General features: G+C 39.1%; 1 protein-coding gene across 5 annotated transcripts in view; it reads left to right on the top strand.

Moving 5' to 3' along the window:
• Positions 1-15087, top strand: part of ASH1L (ASH1 like histone lysine methyltransferase) — an 84150-nt gene that overhangs the window by 49545 nt on the left and 19518 nt on the right. For all 5 annotated transcript variants that reach the window (XM_019556874.1, XM_019556873.1, XM_019556875.1 and 2 more), the window contains exons 6-9: positions 7450-7544; positions 10919-10992; positions 12562-12607; positions 13172-13280. In XM_019556874.1, coding sequence (XP_019412419.1) covers positions 7450-7544; positions 10919-10992; positions 12562-12607; positions 13172-13280 — 324 coding nt within the window. The remainder of the gene's footprint in view (positions 1-7449; positions 7545-10918; positions 10993-12561; positions 12608-13171; positions 13281-15087) is intronic.

The following is a 15087-nucleotide window of genomic DNA, read 5'->3' as shown; positions in this document are numbered from 1 at the left end:
AGATATCAGGAGGCGCTACTTCACGGTCAGGGCAGCTAGGATCTGGAACCAACTTCCAAGAGAAGTGGTGCTGGCTTCTACCCTGGGGGTCTTTAAGAGGAGGCTAGATGTACACCTTCCTGTACTCTTTCCTGCCATGGCAGGGGGTCAGACTAGATGATCTACTTAGGTCCCTTCGGACCCTAGAAACTATGAACTGTGAAACTATGAAAGGCACCCCTTGGGAGGACAAGGTCCAATGAGCACAAGTTAGCTGAGGAACAATTTAGGATAGACATAAGGAAAAACTTATTTTCTGTAAGGGTACCTAGAATCTCAGAGGTGGTGCAGTCACCATCCCTGGAGGTATTCAAGAGGAGGCTGGACAAGCACCTCGTGGAGCTCATTTGAACCCAGTTACCTCCTACCTTCGGCAGAGGACCAGACTCGATGATCTTACAGGTTCCTTCCAGTCCATCTGTTCCATGATTTTATGAGGTTCGTTGTAAACAAGAATGCGGCTGTGATAATAGCACAACACCCTCTAGTGATGGTACAGTTAAGCACTTGTCGGTATTCCTATTAGAAACCACTCTGCATTTGCTCTTTATAAACTAATGTTGTACTGATCACTTATTTCCTTTTGCTTTTTGCACTGTGTAACTGGAGAGATTTTTCTGTACCTCTAGAACTGGTTTCCCACACTACAGCATCTTGCCCAAGTTCTGTATGTGTTTGGAGACTTTAATTGAAGTGATTGCAGTTCTGCTGACGTTCCCAGATGAGTTTGGAGCTTCTCCTTGGATCAGGCATAGCTTATCAGATAAAAGATGGCAGTGCAAACATTTTCTTTGCTATTGTCAACATGGACCCACTATTTCAGGGAGAAGGCTTGCAATTTTTTATTCACCACTGCTTTCTTTGCTGAAAGAAGTTGAATGGTACAAGTTGCCTCTACACAGCTCAACTCAGTGTAGATGGCTCGTTACAGCATAATGAGTAATGCCAGGTATGCAGTGCAGAACATCGTAAGAGCATGATCCTTGGCAAGAGAATCAAGAATTAAAGGGGTGTCTAATTCAGTTCTTGTCAGTTTCAGTTGACTGGGGTAGCACCTCTCGTATCAGTGTGCAGCTGATCTTTACCCAGTCCTCAGCTACCACTGGAAAAATTGTAAATGCCTTTTGATGAAGATCTGTAGCCTAATTCAGGATGTCCAAACAGTACAGACTTGAGAAATTTATACATATTCAGGCCCATCTGGAGTCCTGAGAGGAAGGGGTGTTCACTTCAGATTTATCAGTATACCAGGAAACTTAAATAAAAAATATCTTAAACAAATGTACCATGTATAACACATTCCTTCCTTCAGTGTATTCTTATGTAAGATGATGGTTTTGAGAACAAAGAAAGATTGTGGACAAGTTGCTGTCTGTTTATCCAGCAGTTGCTCTTCTAAAGGAGACCAGAGTCTCCTTCATTGATTACATTGCAATAACTGTTCAAGATCTCAGGGGAAAATAGTTACTGTGGACCACTTCTTCGTATGGGATTGGGCATTACTATGTGATGGTTCTTTCTAATTTGGGATTAATGTTCCTCTGGGGATAGTGTTGAAAATATTTCACTTGGCTAAGATTCCAAAATTGGGGATGTATTTAGTAACAATTCTATGACTTCTTGAAACCCAGCCATGGGTTTCTTAGAAGTTGCGTAATGCTCTTGGACTTAGTGTCATGAACAAGACTGTAATAATCTGAAGATCCCTTCAGCTCATCATCTGGATAACAGAGCTGTCCACCAACAAAATAAGAAGCTTTTCTTTCTGGGGGAATTTCTTGAGTCAGAGTCTCATAAAATAGCATATCTTAGAGGCCAGCTTCCTGTCTCTGCTTTAAAAAGGTTACTACTGTCTTATGTGCCCAAATTTTGTAACAGGTCCCTCCGCTTTGGGGGCTGGGGGATATGTGCTCGTTGCTCTTCCTTTAAATTGGTTTTTCTGCAGTCCTCCACAGGCTTAGTCTTGAGTGCATACTCCTGCAATTGTTTTCTTTCACTGAAACAAATGAAAGAATGCTGTACTATAGTAAACAAATGGCCATGGGCTGCCATTAGTGCCAGCTGTGCATCCAACTTCATGTCTGTGGATTTTCTTCTTGTTCTCTGCCAGCCAGACTACCAACAGTCCTGCAGCAGATTGTCTTCTAAAATTAAAGCTCTTGAAAATATAAATACATTCAGTGAAAGTTTAAATGCAACATGACTTCTTATTATAAGATTCATTTATATATGTTTTTTCAATTGTATTATTTTTATTGTAGTTTTTTATACTGTACCATGATAATCATGTCTATCAAGACAAAGCTTTACTTTTAAGCCAAAATGGAAGACTCATTGGGGTAACTTTTCTGTAGTAATGTTACCCTTCCTCACCTTGATGGTTTTCTCCTTCCTGATATTCAGTGCAATGGGAAGCATACATGAGCCTGATTTGTGAAGTACTGCCCATAGGATTTTACAAATCAGGAGGCTTGACTGTTTTCACTCATATATGATACCTAAGGCATTTGAATTCAGCAAAGTTACCCAGGAGCCATACTACTGTCAGTGAGTGAACCGGTTTCCAGGTCTCTCCTAAGCTTAATTTTGCCCACAGAGAACTAATATGGTGGGAGTAGGGAAAGACAGTAGTGAAGGAAAATAAGAAAGAACAGAAATGGAGCACTGCAGTAAGAAGAAATGACTTGGGAAAAACCCCAAAGAAATGTAGATGGCGGGGTGGGGCTGGAGGGAGGCAGAGCTCCCTGTTTCATTCCCTTTATCTGGCTGGGATTTAGTGATCTTTTTTTTCCATAAACCACAATTCGACCCTTGAAGATCAAAGAGTGCTTTTTGCCAGTAACATCAGCCACCCAGTCTGATTACAGCTGATGGCATTTGACAAGAGATCAATTTAGTCAACTGCCAGGAAAAGCAGTAGCTGCAAAGTAGTGTTTGAGTGATGCTGTAGCCATGATGGTCCAAGAAATATGGAAAAGGAGAGAGTTTTTATGAGTGATACCTTTTATTGGACCAGCTGCATGGTTGGGATAGACTTAGACATTGGCGACGTGTAGGGGGTACACATGCATTCCCTGACCTTGGCAGTGAGTGCATCCCCTGCAAAAAGTGCTGCCCACACTGCCAGTGGCGCCTGCGGACAGTTGCCACTCACCAACCTCTTTCCCCCCTCACTGCCAACACCACCAGCAGCACCTGCAGAGGGCCTCTGATTGCCACTGGCAACTGCCAGCGGCATTTGTGGGTGATCGCCTACTGCTGGTCAGAGCTCACCACCAACACCACTACAGCTGCCTGTAGGAGCTTGCCCCCACCACTGCCTGTGTGCGGTTGCTGTGTCCCCCCCCCCCCCAGCCTCCAGGGGCACGCAGCATTCATGGACTTTGACAAGCTTTCAAATGTAGTACATTCTTTTTTAGGCACTACAGTGCATTCAAAAGCTTGTCCAAGTCTAGCCCAACCTTACAGACGGTCTAAAAAAGGTAACACCTGCAAAATCCTTGCCAGGTGCAAAGCAGAAGTTTTCTGTTTGTCCACATAGAAATTGAACTGGGAAGGGATGACAGAGACAGGGAATAGTCCTTATCTATCCTTGATAATATTTCTAGCCAGCTAGTTAAGAAGAAACTCTTCTGCTGTAACAGTTATGGGAAATCATTTCCCCAGTGACTAGAAAAACTATTTTATTCATAACTTAACTCTTGTCTGTGGGAGAAAATGGGTGTGTCCTGTGCTGCTTGATGGGAAAGTCCTATTCTATAATTTATTTTAAGATGGAATATTTTACTTTACTCAATAGAGGAAATGCATCATAAAGGCCATGGTATGGAGATAATTAAGTGCTTGTTCTTGTTAGTAACATGCAGCAGATTATCTCTAGCAATCTTTTGTATCAACGACTGTGAGCATATGGAGCCAACTTTGCCCTGGAAATTCCCAGTGTACTTTTCATCTGTATTTGAGGTGTATCATTAGTAAGCATCTGTGTTTGATTTATAACTCAAAGTAACATTACCTGGATAAAACCACCTTCGCGTGTCATAGTCTGGAAACCTAGTCTGCAACCTCATCACCCCTTCTTGTGAAGGGCTTAATCAAAAAGTGTTTTGAAAGTACAAATTAATTTTTGAGCATTTTTCAGTTACCTGTTATTTTATTGGCATGCTGTTTTCTAGCGTGTTGACGAGACATAGTTTTTTGTTTTGGTTTGTGTGTTTGGTTTTTTATGTGACCCTCCTGCTTGGTCCCTGTTATCCCAATTATAACGGTCCCACGTTATCCCAATATTTGTAATTGTTTTTAATTATCAAATTGCCTAGTTTACCTGATACTGAAGGTAAAGCACCTTGGCTGTCATTCTTGGGTCACACTAAACCTCTTTTTTAAAGATAGGTATACAGTATATACAGTTTATCTTTCATTTGTTGCCTCAGTAGCTGTTTTAATGAGAAACGGCATGCATTTGTGAGCAACTCAGACCTTTCTTATAGACTTATCAACTATACTGTGGCTTGATTCTATGGATATGTAAAGAACACAAAGTATGTTTCACATGGTGCAATCAGCCTCTGAAGAAACAAAGATAGGAGAGAGTTGTTTGATATGGTGGAAAATGCATGTAGTTTAAGTGTGGTAGAAGAAAAGGGCAATAGTAGCTACTAATCCTCAGTCTCAGGAAACATGGACATATCTGAAAAGATCTAAACAAAATGGGCAATTTTCAGTTTAAATTAGATGAGACGAAAGAACTGAAGTATTGAGGTGAGTAATGCCATTCATGAATGTTACAAAGAGAGCCTATGTCATGTTAGGCTGTGTAAATCAGAAGAGGCTTTTAAAGCTTCAGTAAATAATAGTACCTCTTTGTAAACATAAATCTGGAAAATAGTTCTTTGGTTGCTGTGGTTTAAAAATTAAATAAAGTACAGGGCAGGCAGCAAGGTGGTTTCTAGCATTTGAAAAAAAGCAGTTCTAGAAGGAGTCAAGCAAGTTGATGACAGGGATGAATTTGGCTGAATGTGCTCAGCTTCAGAAAACCATCTCATATATTTTGCTTAATTCAAATCCATTACTATTTTGTTTTCGCAAGAAACAATGCTGACTTGGGTAATGGGACTTTTGATCTGGATTGTTGCAAGGAAGAAGGCAAATGGATTGGCTGAACAGCTCGCAGGCTGTAACACCACACGTGCTATATCTTGGAAGTTCTGGACATAGTTCAGTGCCATTGTATCCATTATCAGTAGTCTAAAACATAATGATGTCTCTTTAGCCGTAGTGTGCGTAATTTATGGAAGTAAAGTTGTTGATCTGGTTAAATAAATGTATTCCAACTGCAGTTACAACAATGGCCTCATTTGTTAAATGGCACAGCCATTATAGCACAACTATGCACACAAAAGATAGAGCATATCACATGGGGCTTCTTACAGGAAAATTTGACCAGGCCCTATCCCCTTACAAAAAGGGAGGTGTCAAACTTCTAATGGCAATCTCCAGATGGAATAATCCTCTAGTAAAAGTATACTATGCAAACAGCATGGGAATCTCTGTAAATAATGTAGACGTACAGCACTACCCTAGTGTTCGTCTGATAACAGAAACAGGGTTAGAAGTCAGTCGAGCAGTAGACAGTGGCTCCAAGTGCTTTGTTTCTGTGAGTGCCAATAGCACAAAAAAGCTTGGTCCAGTTGATGCAAAAAAAAGGTAGTTAATGAAGCAGTATGAATAAAAAATGTGGTATGTGGCTTGGGATAGTCCCATTTTATGATTCAGGAAAAAACTTGTCCAAGAAACTGGGAAGGATTCTGCCTGAGCATAACAAGTACAATTCAAATCAGGACCTAACACATTCTTGCCAATGAGCAATGCAAGCACTCTGAGTTTATCACTGCCCAACGATATAAGGGATTTGATGATTGACGTGTTTCTCCCACACACACAGAATTACAGCTAGACATACAAGATCTATCTAGTAAAACGCACAAAGGAACCACAGCTATTCTCATGTGACAAAAAATTCAGAAGATAAATAGGATATCAGAATAGGGAAAAAGGCCCCAGTAGGCAATCCCAAAAAATATTACTGTTCATCCAGTAGACAAAACACTAAGTTTGGAGTTAATGACAGTACAGAAAGTGACTGCGATTTTGTTAATTGCGATGTGCTGCTATCTGCATCGCGTACATCAGAAAGTCAGATTGCAGAACCAGATTGGAAAGGAATTAGCTTTGGCTGTAAACAAAGCTGAAGCAACCAATGATACCCACCTTATTAAATACTGATGCTTATTTGCTAATCATTGCTATTGTATTATGCTTTGTAACATTGTACAACAACCAAGCACCATTGATCAGTTGTTACTTGATTGGGTTATGCGTACATGAAGTTTTCTTCCTCATCAGAAAGTACAAACTATGCCAAAACCAGTAAAACAAAGTGGCAGGAATCGCCATCTATTATTTACTGGACTGTTGAACCAAAACCATGAAAATGTGGTGAATAGGTAATAAATTAAAAAAAAAAACAATGGTGATGTTACTGCATAAAAAGCAATCCTTGTGGAGGATTCAGGAATTGGATATGTCCTTTGAATTAATTGTATTACAGGTTCTCTCTATGCACAATTTTTTTTCTCGTCCTTAGAAATCTTTGTTTTCTATCAGTGCCAAAATTTTAAGGGCTTTGCCAATTTGATTTTATTTTTAAGTTTAGCATTATTAAACATTATTAGCAAATTTAATAACATTCCACTTTTTTTGCTTAAGCACCCTTTTAAATAGCATGTCCTGAGCAGAGTTTGAAAAAAATGTCTTTTGCCTGGTTTGCATCAACCCTCCAGTGCCAATCATGCCATGGCACACTTCTTTTTTTTTAATTTGTACAATGTTTGCTTCCCGTTTAGTTTAATTTTGCTGCTACTTTTACTAGTTCACAGCCTAGTGAAGGGCTTTGAGGGAAGGCATGTCATCCACAAGGCAGTGAAATTGGCTATCCAATGAATCTTGCCAAATGTACAAATTAAAACAACAAAGCTAATTATATTTTTATCTGATTTCTTTTCTCATCATTTAACATATTACTTAAATAACAATAGTGCAAACATTAAGATGGAAATAAGTTGATGGTGCCTCAAATCTTGTTCAGCTAGAAGTTATGCAGTTAAAAATATTTAGGCCATCGTTCTTTGAATTGGCAAGTTAGGTCACTTGAGAAACATCTTAGGAAGTAATCTTTCTGGTCATGTTCAGGTAAGCTGGATCCAGGACAGTATTACAGACCAATACTCTAGACAGGTGTGATAAACAAGAGGATCAATACCTTAATAAGCACTAAATAAGTACTGTTTTCATGAATAATAAAACCCTTTCCCATTCTCATTTTTACCTTTTCTTGCCTTTCATCCCCAGCCCAAAGAGCCGATTGATTCAATTAAAGAAAGAAAAGCTAGAATACACTCCTGGAGAGCATGAACATGGGTTGTTCCCAGCCCCCATTCATGTTGGTGAGTTCTTCATATGTTCTTTATTGCTGGTGGGGAAAGGTGCCATTTCTTAGGTGGGGTTAAACTGTTCTGTTTGGATTTTCTTGTTTGAACATAATTGTCTCAGAGTCTGACCAAAGCAAATTATGCTTCTGTGCTTAGTTGGTTAGTGATTTCTTTCTTTTGTATGAATTAATGTGGCTGTGTTGCACAATTGCATTGTGTCCTTGGAGGCTCAGGTTTAGCATGCAGTGCAGTGATCTTGTTCGTTCTTGCTGTGAGGCCACGACCTCCAGATTATTTGTACCAGCAGACACAAACAAACTTCTGCAATAAGGATAAGGCTGCTTTAATTACTCTGTATTGGGGAGCTGGAGAGTGGCTTAACTACAGAATAGAATTACAAGGTTTAATTCTCTGCCAAATAACTTTACTAGTGCCTGCTTAATGAGGGCTAGAGAATGTTCCATAGTCTCTAGGCTCATTGCCAGGGTACTTGAAAGAGCCTTTTGTTTCACCCAGCGAGGTTGTAGCAAATTCCCAACAGATTTAGCTGTTTCCTAGAACCGTCTATGGATAAATAAAACTTTAAAAATAAGAACTAATTTAAGAGCAAGTTGTACAGAAAACATTAGACTTATTTTTTTCCAGTTTTCTCACTGATAGAGGTATGCATGTGAACCTAAAGGCATACGAAGGGGTTTGTTTAGGCCCAGGAAGGCCATGAGATGATGGTATAGGGTTGACTTTGACTTCAGATCTGTGCAAAAATGTCCCAACAAAATGTTAAGACTGCATTTAACTAAACATATCCTGGTGTCTGTGGTGTCAAATCATGACACTTGGGTAGCCAAGTTCATAATGGCCTATTTCCTCCTCTAAGAGAGGAAGGAGCACTGGAGATGAAGGCTGCATCCTGCTGTGAGAGTGGCAAGACCCAGCCTGCACCAACAACTGTGAACCACTTCTGAAAACTTAGTTCAGCCCTAGGTCACCTGACACACTATCAAAACTAGTCTGATCAAGTCTGTGCTTAGCATTTTCAGTACTAGTTAATGGGAACTGATTTTTTTTTAAATAATGTTCAATGCTGTTGAGTTTGGTAGAATCATAGAAAATTAGGGTTGCAAGGGACCTCCAGAAGTCACATCTAGTCCAACCCCCTGGTCAAAACAGGACAATCCCCAACTAAATCATCCCAGGCAACGTTTTGTCGAGCCAGATCTTGAAAATTTCTACCACCTCTGTAGGTAACCCATTCCAGTACTTCACCACCCTCCTAGTAAGAGAGTTGTTCCTAATATCCAACCTAAATCTCTGTTGCTGCAACTGGAGCCCATTGCTCCTTGTTCTGTCATCTTCCACCACTGAGAACAGTCCAGCTTCATCCTCTTTGCAACCACCCTGCAGGGAGTTGAAGGCTGCTATCATATCCCTCTCAGTCTTCTCTTCTCAAGACTAAATAAGCCCAGTTCCCTCAATCTCTCCTCAAGTCATGTTCCCCAGCCCCCAAGCCATTTTCATTGCTCTCCACTGGACTGTCTCCAGTCCACATCCTTTCTGTAGGGGTGGAGGGGCACAACTGGACACAGGACTCCAGATGTGGCCTTACCAGTTCAAATAGAAGGGAAGAATCATTGTCCTCTATCTGCTGGCAATGCTTCTACCAATGCAGTCTAGTATGCTGTTAGCCTAAATCCTTCTAGACTCAGAGAAGGAGAGTGTGTCAAACCTTACTTGAGATTTCCTAATTAGAAAGAGCCAGTGAATAACATACGACATAGCTCCCCTCTTCCTCTTCCAGTCATATAGCTGCTCAGATTTGTAGTATGTGTCCTCCACAAACTGTCTGATGCCAGTTGACTTAGGAAGTTCAGTGATGTCATTTCTTATATAGAAATGATGGAATAGGCTGCAGATACACTCCGAAGTAATGTACGTTAAATTTTATTCAGGTCACTTTTGCTGCTTAAGAAAGAGAAAGTGTTATGAAGATATGGAGCTAGAGGTCAGAGAACCCTGCAGTTCATGGAGAGATGTAATTGCTTTTAGGCAATCACTGCTCTCTAGCAGAGCAAAGCTAGTAAAAAGAGCCATTTGCCATCTCAGCAGCAGTTTTAATGCTCACTTTGGTAAAATATGTAGAAAACAAAATTAACCTTTGTGAGTAGGTCTGGTGGGATATGACATACTGTAAACTAGAATGGTTACTAAATAATGCCATTCACTTCCTGTTACCATATTTTTAATAAACTCACTAGTATTATCCATCTCAGAAGAGCTATATGCCATGGTTATGGCATACTGAAAGACTCGGCTGACTCTCACGAGCACCCATCTGAGTACTAATTTGGCAGATATTCCAGAGAAACAGTCAGAAGAACAGTCAGCATCAGCTGTTTGTTTTGTAGACGTATCGGACTGAATGGAAGCCCATTTTTAACCCTACCCTGTTTTCCCTACTTAAAGGGCAGCGGTCCATAGTTCAGAAAATTTCACTCTAAATTAGGCCAGGAACCAGTCCTGTATAGTCCTTGTGTTTAAAAATGTTATATTGAAATCTCGTGTTAATATATTTATATGGAGAAACAACAATAAGAAGACTTATTTGCAGTTGTACATAATTTGGGGACAGGGAGTAATGAAAAGCAAATACCAGTGTAAATCTTCACCTGAATGATAGCTGTGGAAATACCTTACAGAAAGGAACTGTTAGTGCACTGTGGGGTGCAGAACATCAGCAGGACACCATTATATACAGTGTCCCTTAGTAATATAATTGCAAACATTAGTGTGCAAAATATTGCAATAGCAAAACAGCTCTCTTATTAGGGAAAATTGATTTTTTTGAAGATTACAAAGCAAGTCTTTTTATATCTGTAAAGTGTGCTCTGCTCCTCCAATCACTCACTCTATAGCGACTCCTAGGAGCATGCCTGCAGGGATTCTGGCATCGCTGTTAGGATTTTTACAGTTAGCATTAGAATTTTATGATGTTCTTAAGAATCAGTCATCAAAGTACAACTTAAGACCCCTCCTCCTTACCCCAGTTTCTCTCTTGCACCCATACCAACAAGCCATTCTCGTAACTACAAGTACAGTTTGTGACCCTTCTGAATAGACAGCTGTTCATTCAGTACCCATAAAATAAAGCCTAGCTGTGACAGTGCTGTAAAGTGCCAGAAACACCAGCATTTTGTGGTCCTTTTGGAGTGTTCTTTACGGACATGTTTCTTGTGCTTCCCCTGATAAACAAAATGTTCTTTGAGGATTCTGCTATTCTGCCTTTGTGGCTTGCTAGGACTGAGGTGCCCTGTCAAAATTATGGCTCTGTGCCCATGTGTTCTTGTATGTGAATACAAGCGTATGATTTATAAACCCTTTTTTTTTTCCAGGAAAGTATCTGAGACAAAAGAGAATAGACTTTCAGCTGCCTTATGACATCCTCTGGCAATGGAAACACAATCAGGTACAAAATAAAAATGTTACTAGGTGCCAAGATAGCATTCACAACCGATGAAAAGAGGAAAAACAGATCTCTTATGCCAAGCCACATTTATATTTTTTGAGTATTGATAAATATTTTTGTTTATTTTAGTGACTGAGAAAAAAGTATTTGTATATATATTTAATGTGGACAAGTTCCATTTTTCCCTCCCTTGCAAAATAGGAGCAGTTCAGTCGGTTTCTCAGAGAGCCAATCTTTATTTTTGCTGACTTTTATTTTGGTAGGCTACATACTTTCTGGAGGGATCTTGTTTTAGACGCGCCTTGGGAGAATTCAGATGTACTGCCAGCTACACTGAGAAATTTCAGACGTTATTTTTCTTGGATCTGTCCCAGCAGAGGGGAATTTATTTTTCACTTGCAAGCTGAAATTTTCATATTGCAGGAACTGGAGAAAGTGTTTAACGGTGGCATTCTTTTTGAAGAGCTTTAAATATGTGCAAGCCTAAAAATAGGGTTGTTTTTTTTTTCTTGAGAAGTTTCCACCAGTAATTTAACACTGCATTTAATGCAGGAGGGTAAAACCATCCCCAGCTCTGCAGAAAGGAATGAGCTCTAAGAAATGTAACCTAACCATGTAAATGATTGTAACCAATTTCTAAGATGGCTCTGGTTCCAGGCATTCATTAGAAAGCTACCATATCTAACCTTAACACAGCAAAAGTTGTTGATATTCTAGTGGTGCAGAGTTTCTGGTAATGGCCTGAAAATAATTTATTTATGTCCATTTTATTATGTAATTATAACATAATACTTCACTATAATTACTATTCATTAGATAATTTAACATTATTTGATGTATCTGTTTGCTTATGTGTTCCTTATCCAATATAGGAACACTGATATAAAATCATTTTGTTATACGATTTGTCTGTCACATTTAACATTGAAGAGTGTTATTAGTAGAACACATGCCCGTGCAAGTAAATCATCATGTTTATTTTAAAACTTGTTTAAGAGAAGAAGTTATTTGCTGTTGCACATAGAATTATGCTGCAGTCTCCTTCAGCAAGTGTTCAAATCATAAATACGCAGCAATATTAATCCATCTTCCCTCTGGTCTTCTCTGAATATAGCAAAGTAATTAAGTGATGGGTTTTGATTATTCTCTTCCTTCTTTTTGCTTATTTCATCGTACTATCAGTATGTTACAGTGCTGCTAAATCTGATGTCATTCTGCAGAGTGACTTTAAATAAGTTTTCTTCAGTGCTAAAAAATAATAATAATACCCCAAATGGTTGAAAATTAGCTTGCCCCCATGGATTTTCAGGCAACATGGGGGGAGCAAACCAATTAGGGAAAGTTGCTTACTGAGCTCTTTAACCAGGCATTCTGTTTAAATACATTTTAACCACTCCTCTGATGCTCCCTTGCAGAGAAATAGCATGAACCTAAGAGAGAGTTATTTGTGTATATTTTATCTAGTAATTAATATAAGCATTCTCCATGTAAAACGTGTCCATTTCTGTTATCTCTGAATGGCAGCTGCAGTTTTGCAGTATATTAAGAATCTATTTTTCTTTCTTCTAGCTGTATAAAAAGCCAGATGTCCCACTTTACAAAAAAATCCGTTCTAGTAAGTAATTTTTTAAAAATGTTTTTGTTATTTCTATAATGCAGCACTTCTTAACCGGGGGGGGGGCGGCCTCAGCATCCTGAAGTGCTACAAGATCCTTTTAAGGGTGCTGTACAATAACAACATGATTAAATATGCAAACACCTACACATGAGTCACAAAATAATTCCAGAGATCTCAAATAGAATTCCATAGTGTCAAAAATATTCTGATCTGTTGTAGTCTTTCTGAGTTCTTTGCAACAGAAGAAGTTCTGTATTATGTCTTCATAGTAAAAGAAGTGAGTGAAAACTACAGACTGGCATTTTCTGAAGCAGCCTTGAGACTAAAAAGGTTGAGAACCACTGCAATAATGCATTAATAGAGATGTACCTGTTATATAAGCTGCATCATTATGAAACTTCTACATGAGATCTACTTTTCCATCTCCCATTTTTCTCTGTCCCATCCAAGCCCCTTCCCACCTTCTCTTCTGATCGGTCACTTGGGTGGAAACATTTTAAATAGTTCTGTGTTTGTGAGGAAAAAATATTTTCCCTTTTTCCTTCCCCTCCCTCTTTCCAGATGTCTATGTTGATGTTAAGCCTCTTTCTGGCTATGAGGCTACAACCTGCAACTGTAAGAAACCAGATGACGACAATGGAAAGGGCTGCGTAGAAGACTGTCTTAACAGGTGAGAAATATCTTAACTGAGCCCAAGGGAATTCCCTAAAGAATCTGTTTATCTTAGGCTGATATTTTTGTAAAGAAAGAATTTTGATAGGTGTGATCAGGATCTCAACAACTTGAAATGATTCCAGTGCAAGAAAATACAAATGCAGAAGCGGGCAGAATAGTGTACTAGCTACTGCTTGAGTAATAAAAGAGTTTTTATGTGCATGTGCATCCTTGCTCTCGATCTCCAGATGGGAGCGCTTTCTCTGGGTTGGCTTTCACCTGTGCCATGGGCAAAGCTTTTACAACCTCATCTTTATTCCATGAACCACAATAGAAATCCATTTCTGGAAATACTTTGGATGCAGTTTAGTTTGAGGACAGGAAGGATTTTTTTCAGTTGTTGTGAGAGTAGACTTCTTTGGTAGACTGTTCAGAAAAGAGTAGTTAGTGACGGAACAGGGCATAAGTGAAGCTTGAAAAAGGCAGCTCAGTAGAGGAAGGAAAGTATGAAGAAAGAACAGGAATCCCAGGAGAAACAAAGTACGTAATCATTACTGCAAAGAGAAGAGCCAGGAAGAAAGTAAGAACAGAAATACAGTATAGGGAATTTGATCTCATCCAGGTTATCAGAATTGCTTACTGTGTGCAAGGGCATGAGATTTCTCCAATCTTGGGAAACTTAAGAGCTCGCATTCTCATTTTTTATCATAACTGAACCAAGTTTATTTGTGAAAGTTTTTAATCTCTTGAGTGCTAAGCACAACTCTAGAAATCTGCATAAAGTCTAGGTTACCAGACAGATTGCACTTCAAAAAACCCAATAATTTAGTTATATCTTCAAAAGTATCCCCACAAGGTGTGAAAAGACAGGGGTTTCCTGTTCCTATCTCCCAAGTGACATATCTGCAGCTTACTCAGCTTCTTTGAAATATTACCATAGTGTCCACTGCCCACTCAGTTTCAGACCTGTATTACAGCATCACAAGAGGAATTCAGACGGATCATTGTACCAAAACTCTTCCTTCTCATCCCAGAGATGAAACCATCCATAATCTTCTTCACCAGGATTAAAACTGTAACATTCCCCCAAAATTAATTTTGGGAGGTGTGAAAACTATGAGAACTGGAAAAAAAAGAATTGTTCACATGTATAGTAAATATCCAAAGATCAGTAAAGAGGTGCCACTTCTTAGCCAGTTAAAAAAAAATCTTATTTTCCTCTACACAGTGAGTTTCCATTGAAGTTCTTATGTATGAAGTTATATTGGTCAAGGAGACTAGAGGGTTAGGCATGGGCACAATTGAAACTGTTGTTTATTGCTATAAAACTAGGGTGCATAGTGTTTGAAGGGACTGATTACAGGTAAAGCTAGTCCAGGAAATAGGTTTACCACTTCAGGAGAAGTTTCAGCTTTTAAAAAAGATTGTTGATCCCAAATCAGGATGAAAATCTTCATAAACCAGCAATTTCGGGGGGGGGGCAGGAGTTGTTTGGGTTGACCTAAATACATTTTTATTTGATCTCTTATATTTTATTTTTGTACGGAAAACTATTTTAAACCAAAAATTCAGTTTTTATAAACAAGTCATCAAAACTGATACCTTCATATCTCAGCAGTTTGACCTTTGATGAATTGACATTAACCAACAGAAAAACATTTAATTGAAAAATTTCAATCTAGCTATAATTAGAGCTTTTGTTAGCTTTCCATCTTTACTTGGATTTGAAGATCTCTGGACTTCTTCAAGACAGACAGTTCATTGCATTGTTCATTCAGAGAAGGGAACTGGGAATAGTATCAGCTTTGTGGCCCAAGAAGGAC

The sequence above is a fragment of the Crocodylus porosus genome, unplaced genomic scaffold (assembly GCF_001723895.1).
Source record: "Crocodylus porosus isolate Cpor-Errol unplaced genomic scaffold, CroPor_comp1, whole genome shotgun sequence".
Taxonomy (NCBI): domain Eukaryota; kingdom Metazoa; phylum Chordata; order Crocodylia; family Crocodylidae; genus Crocodylus; species Crocodylus porosus.
The sequence above is the reverse complement of the archived record's forward strand: the minus strand, read 5'-3'. Positions and strand labels throughout refer to the sequence as shown.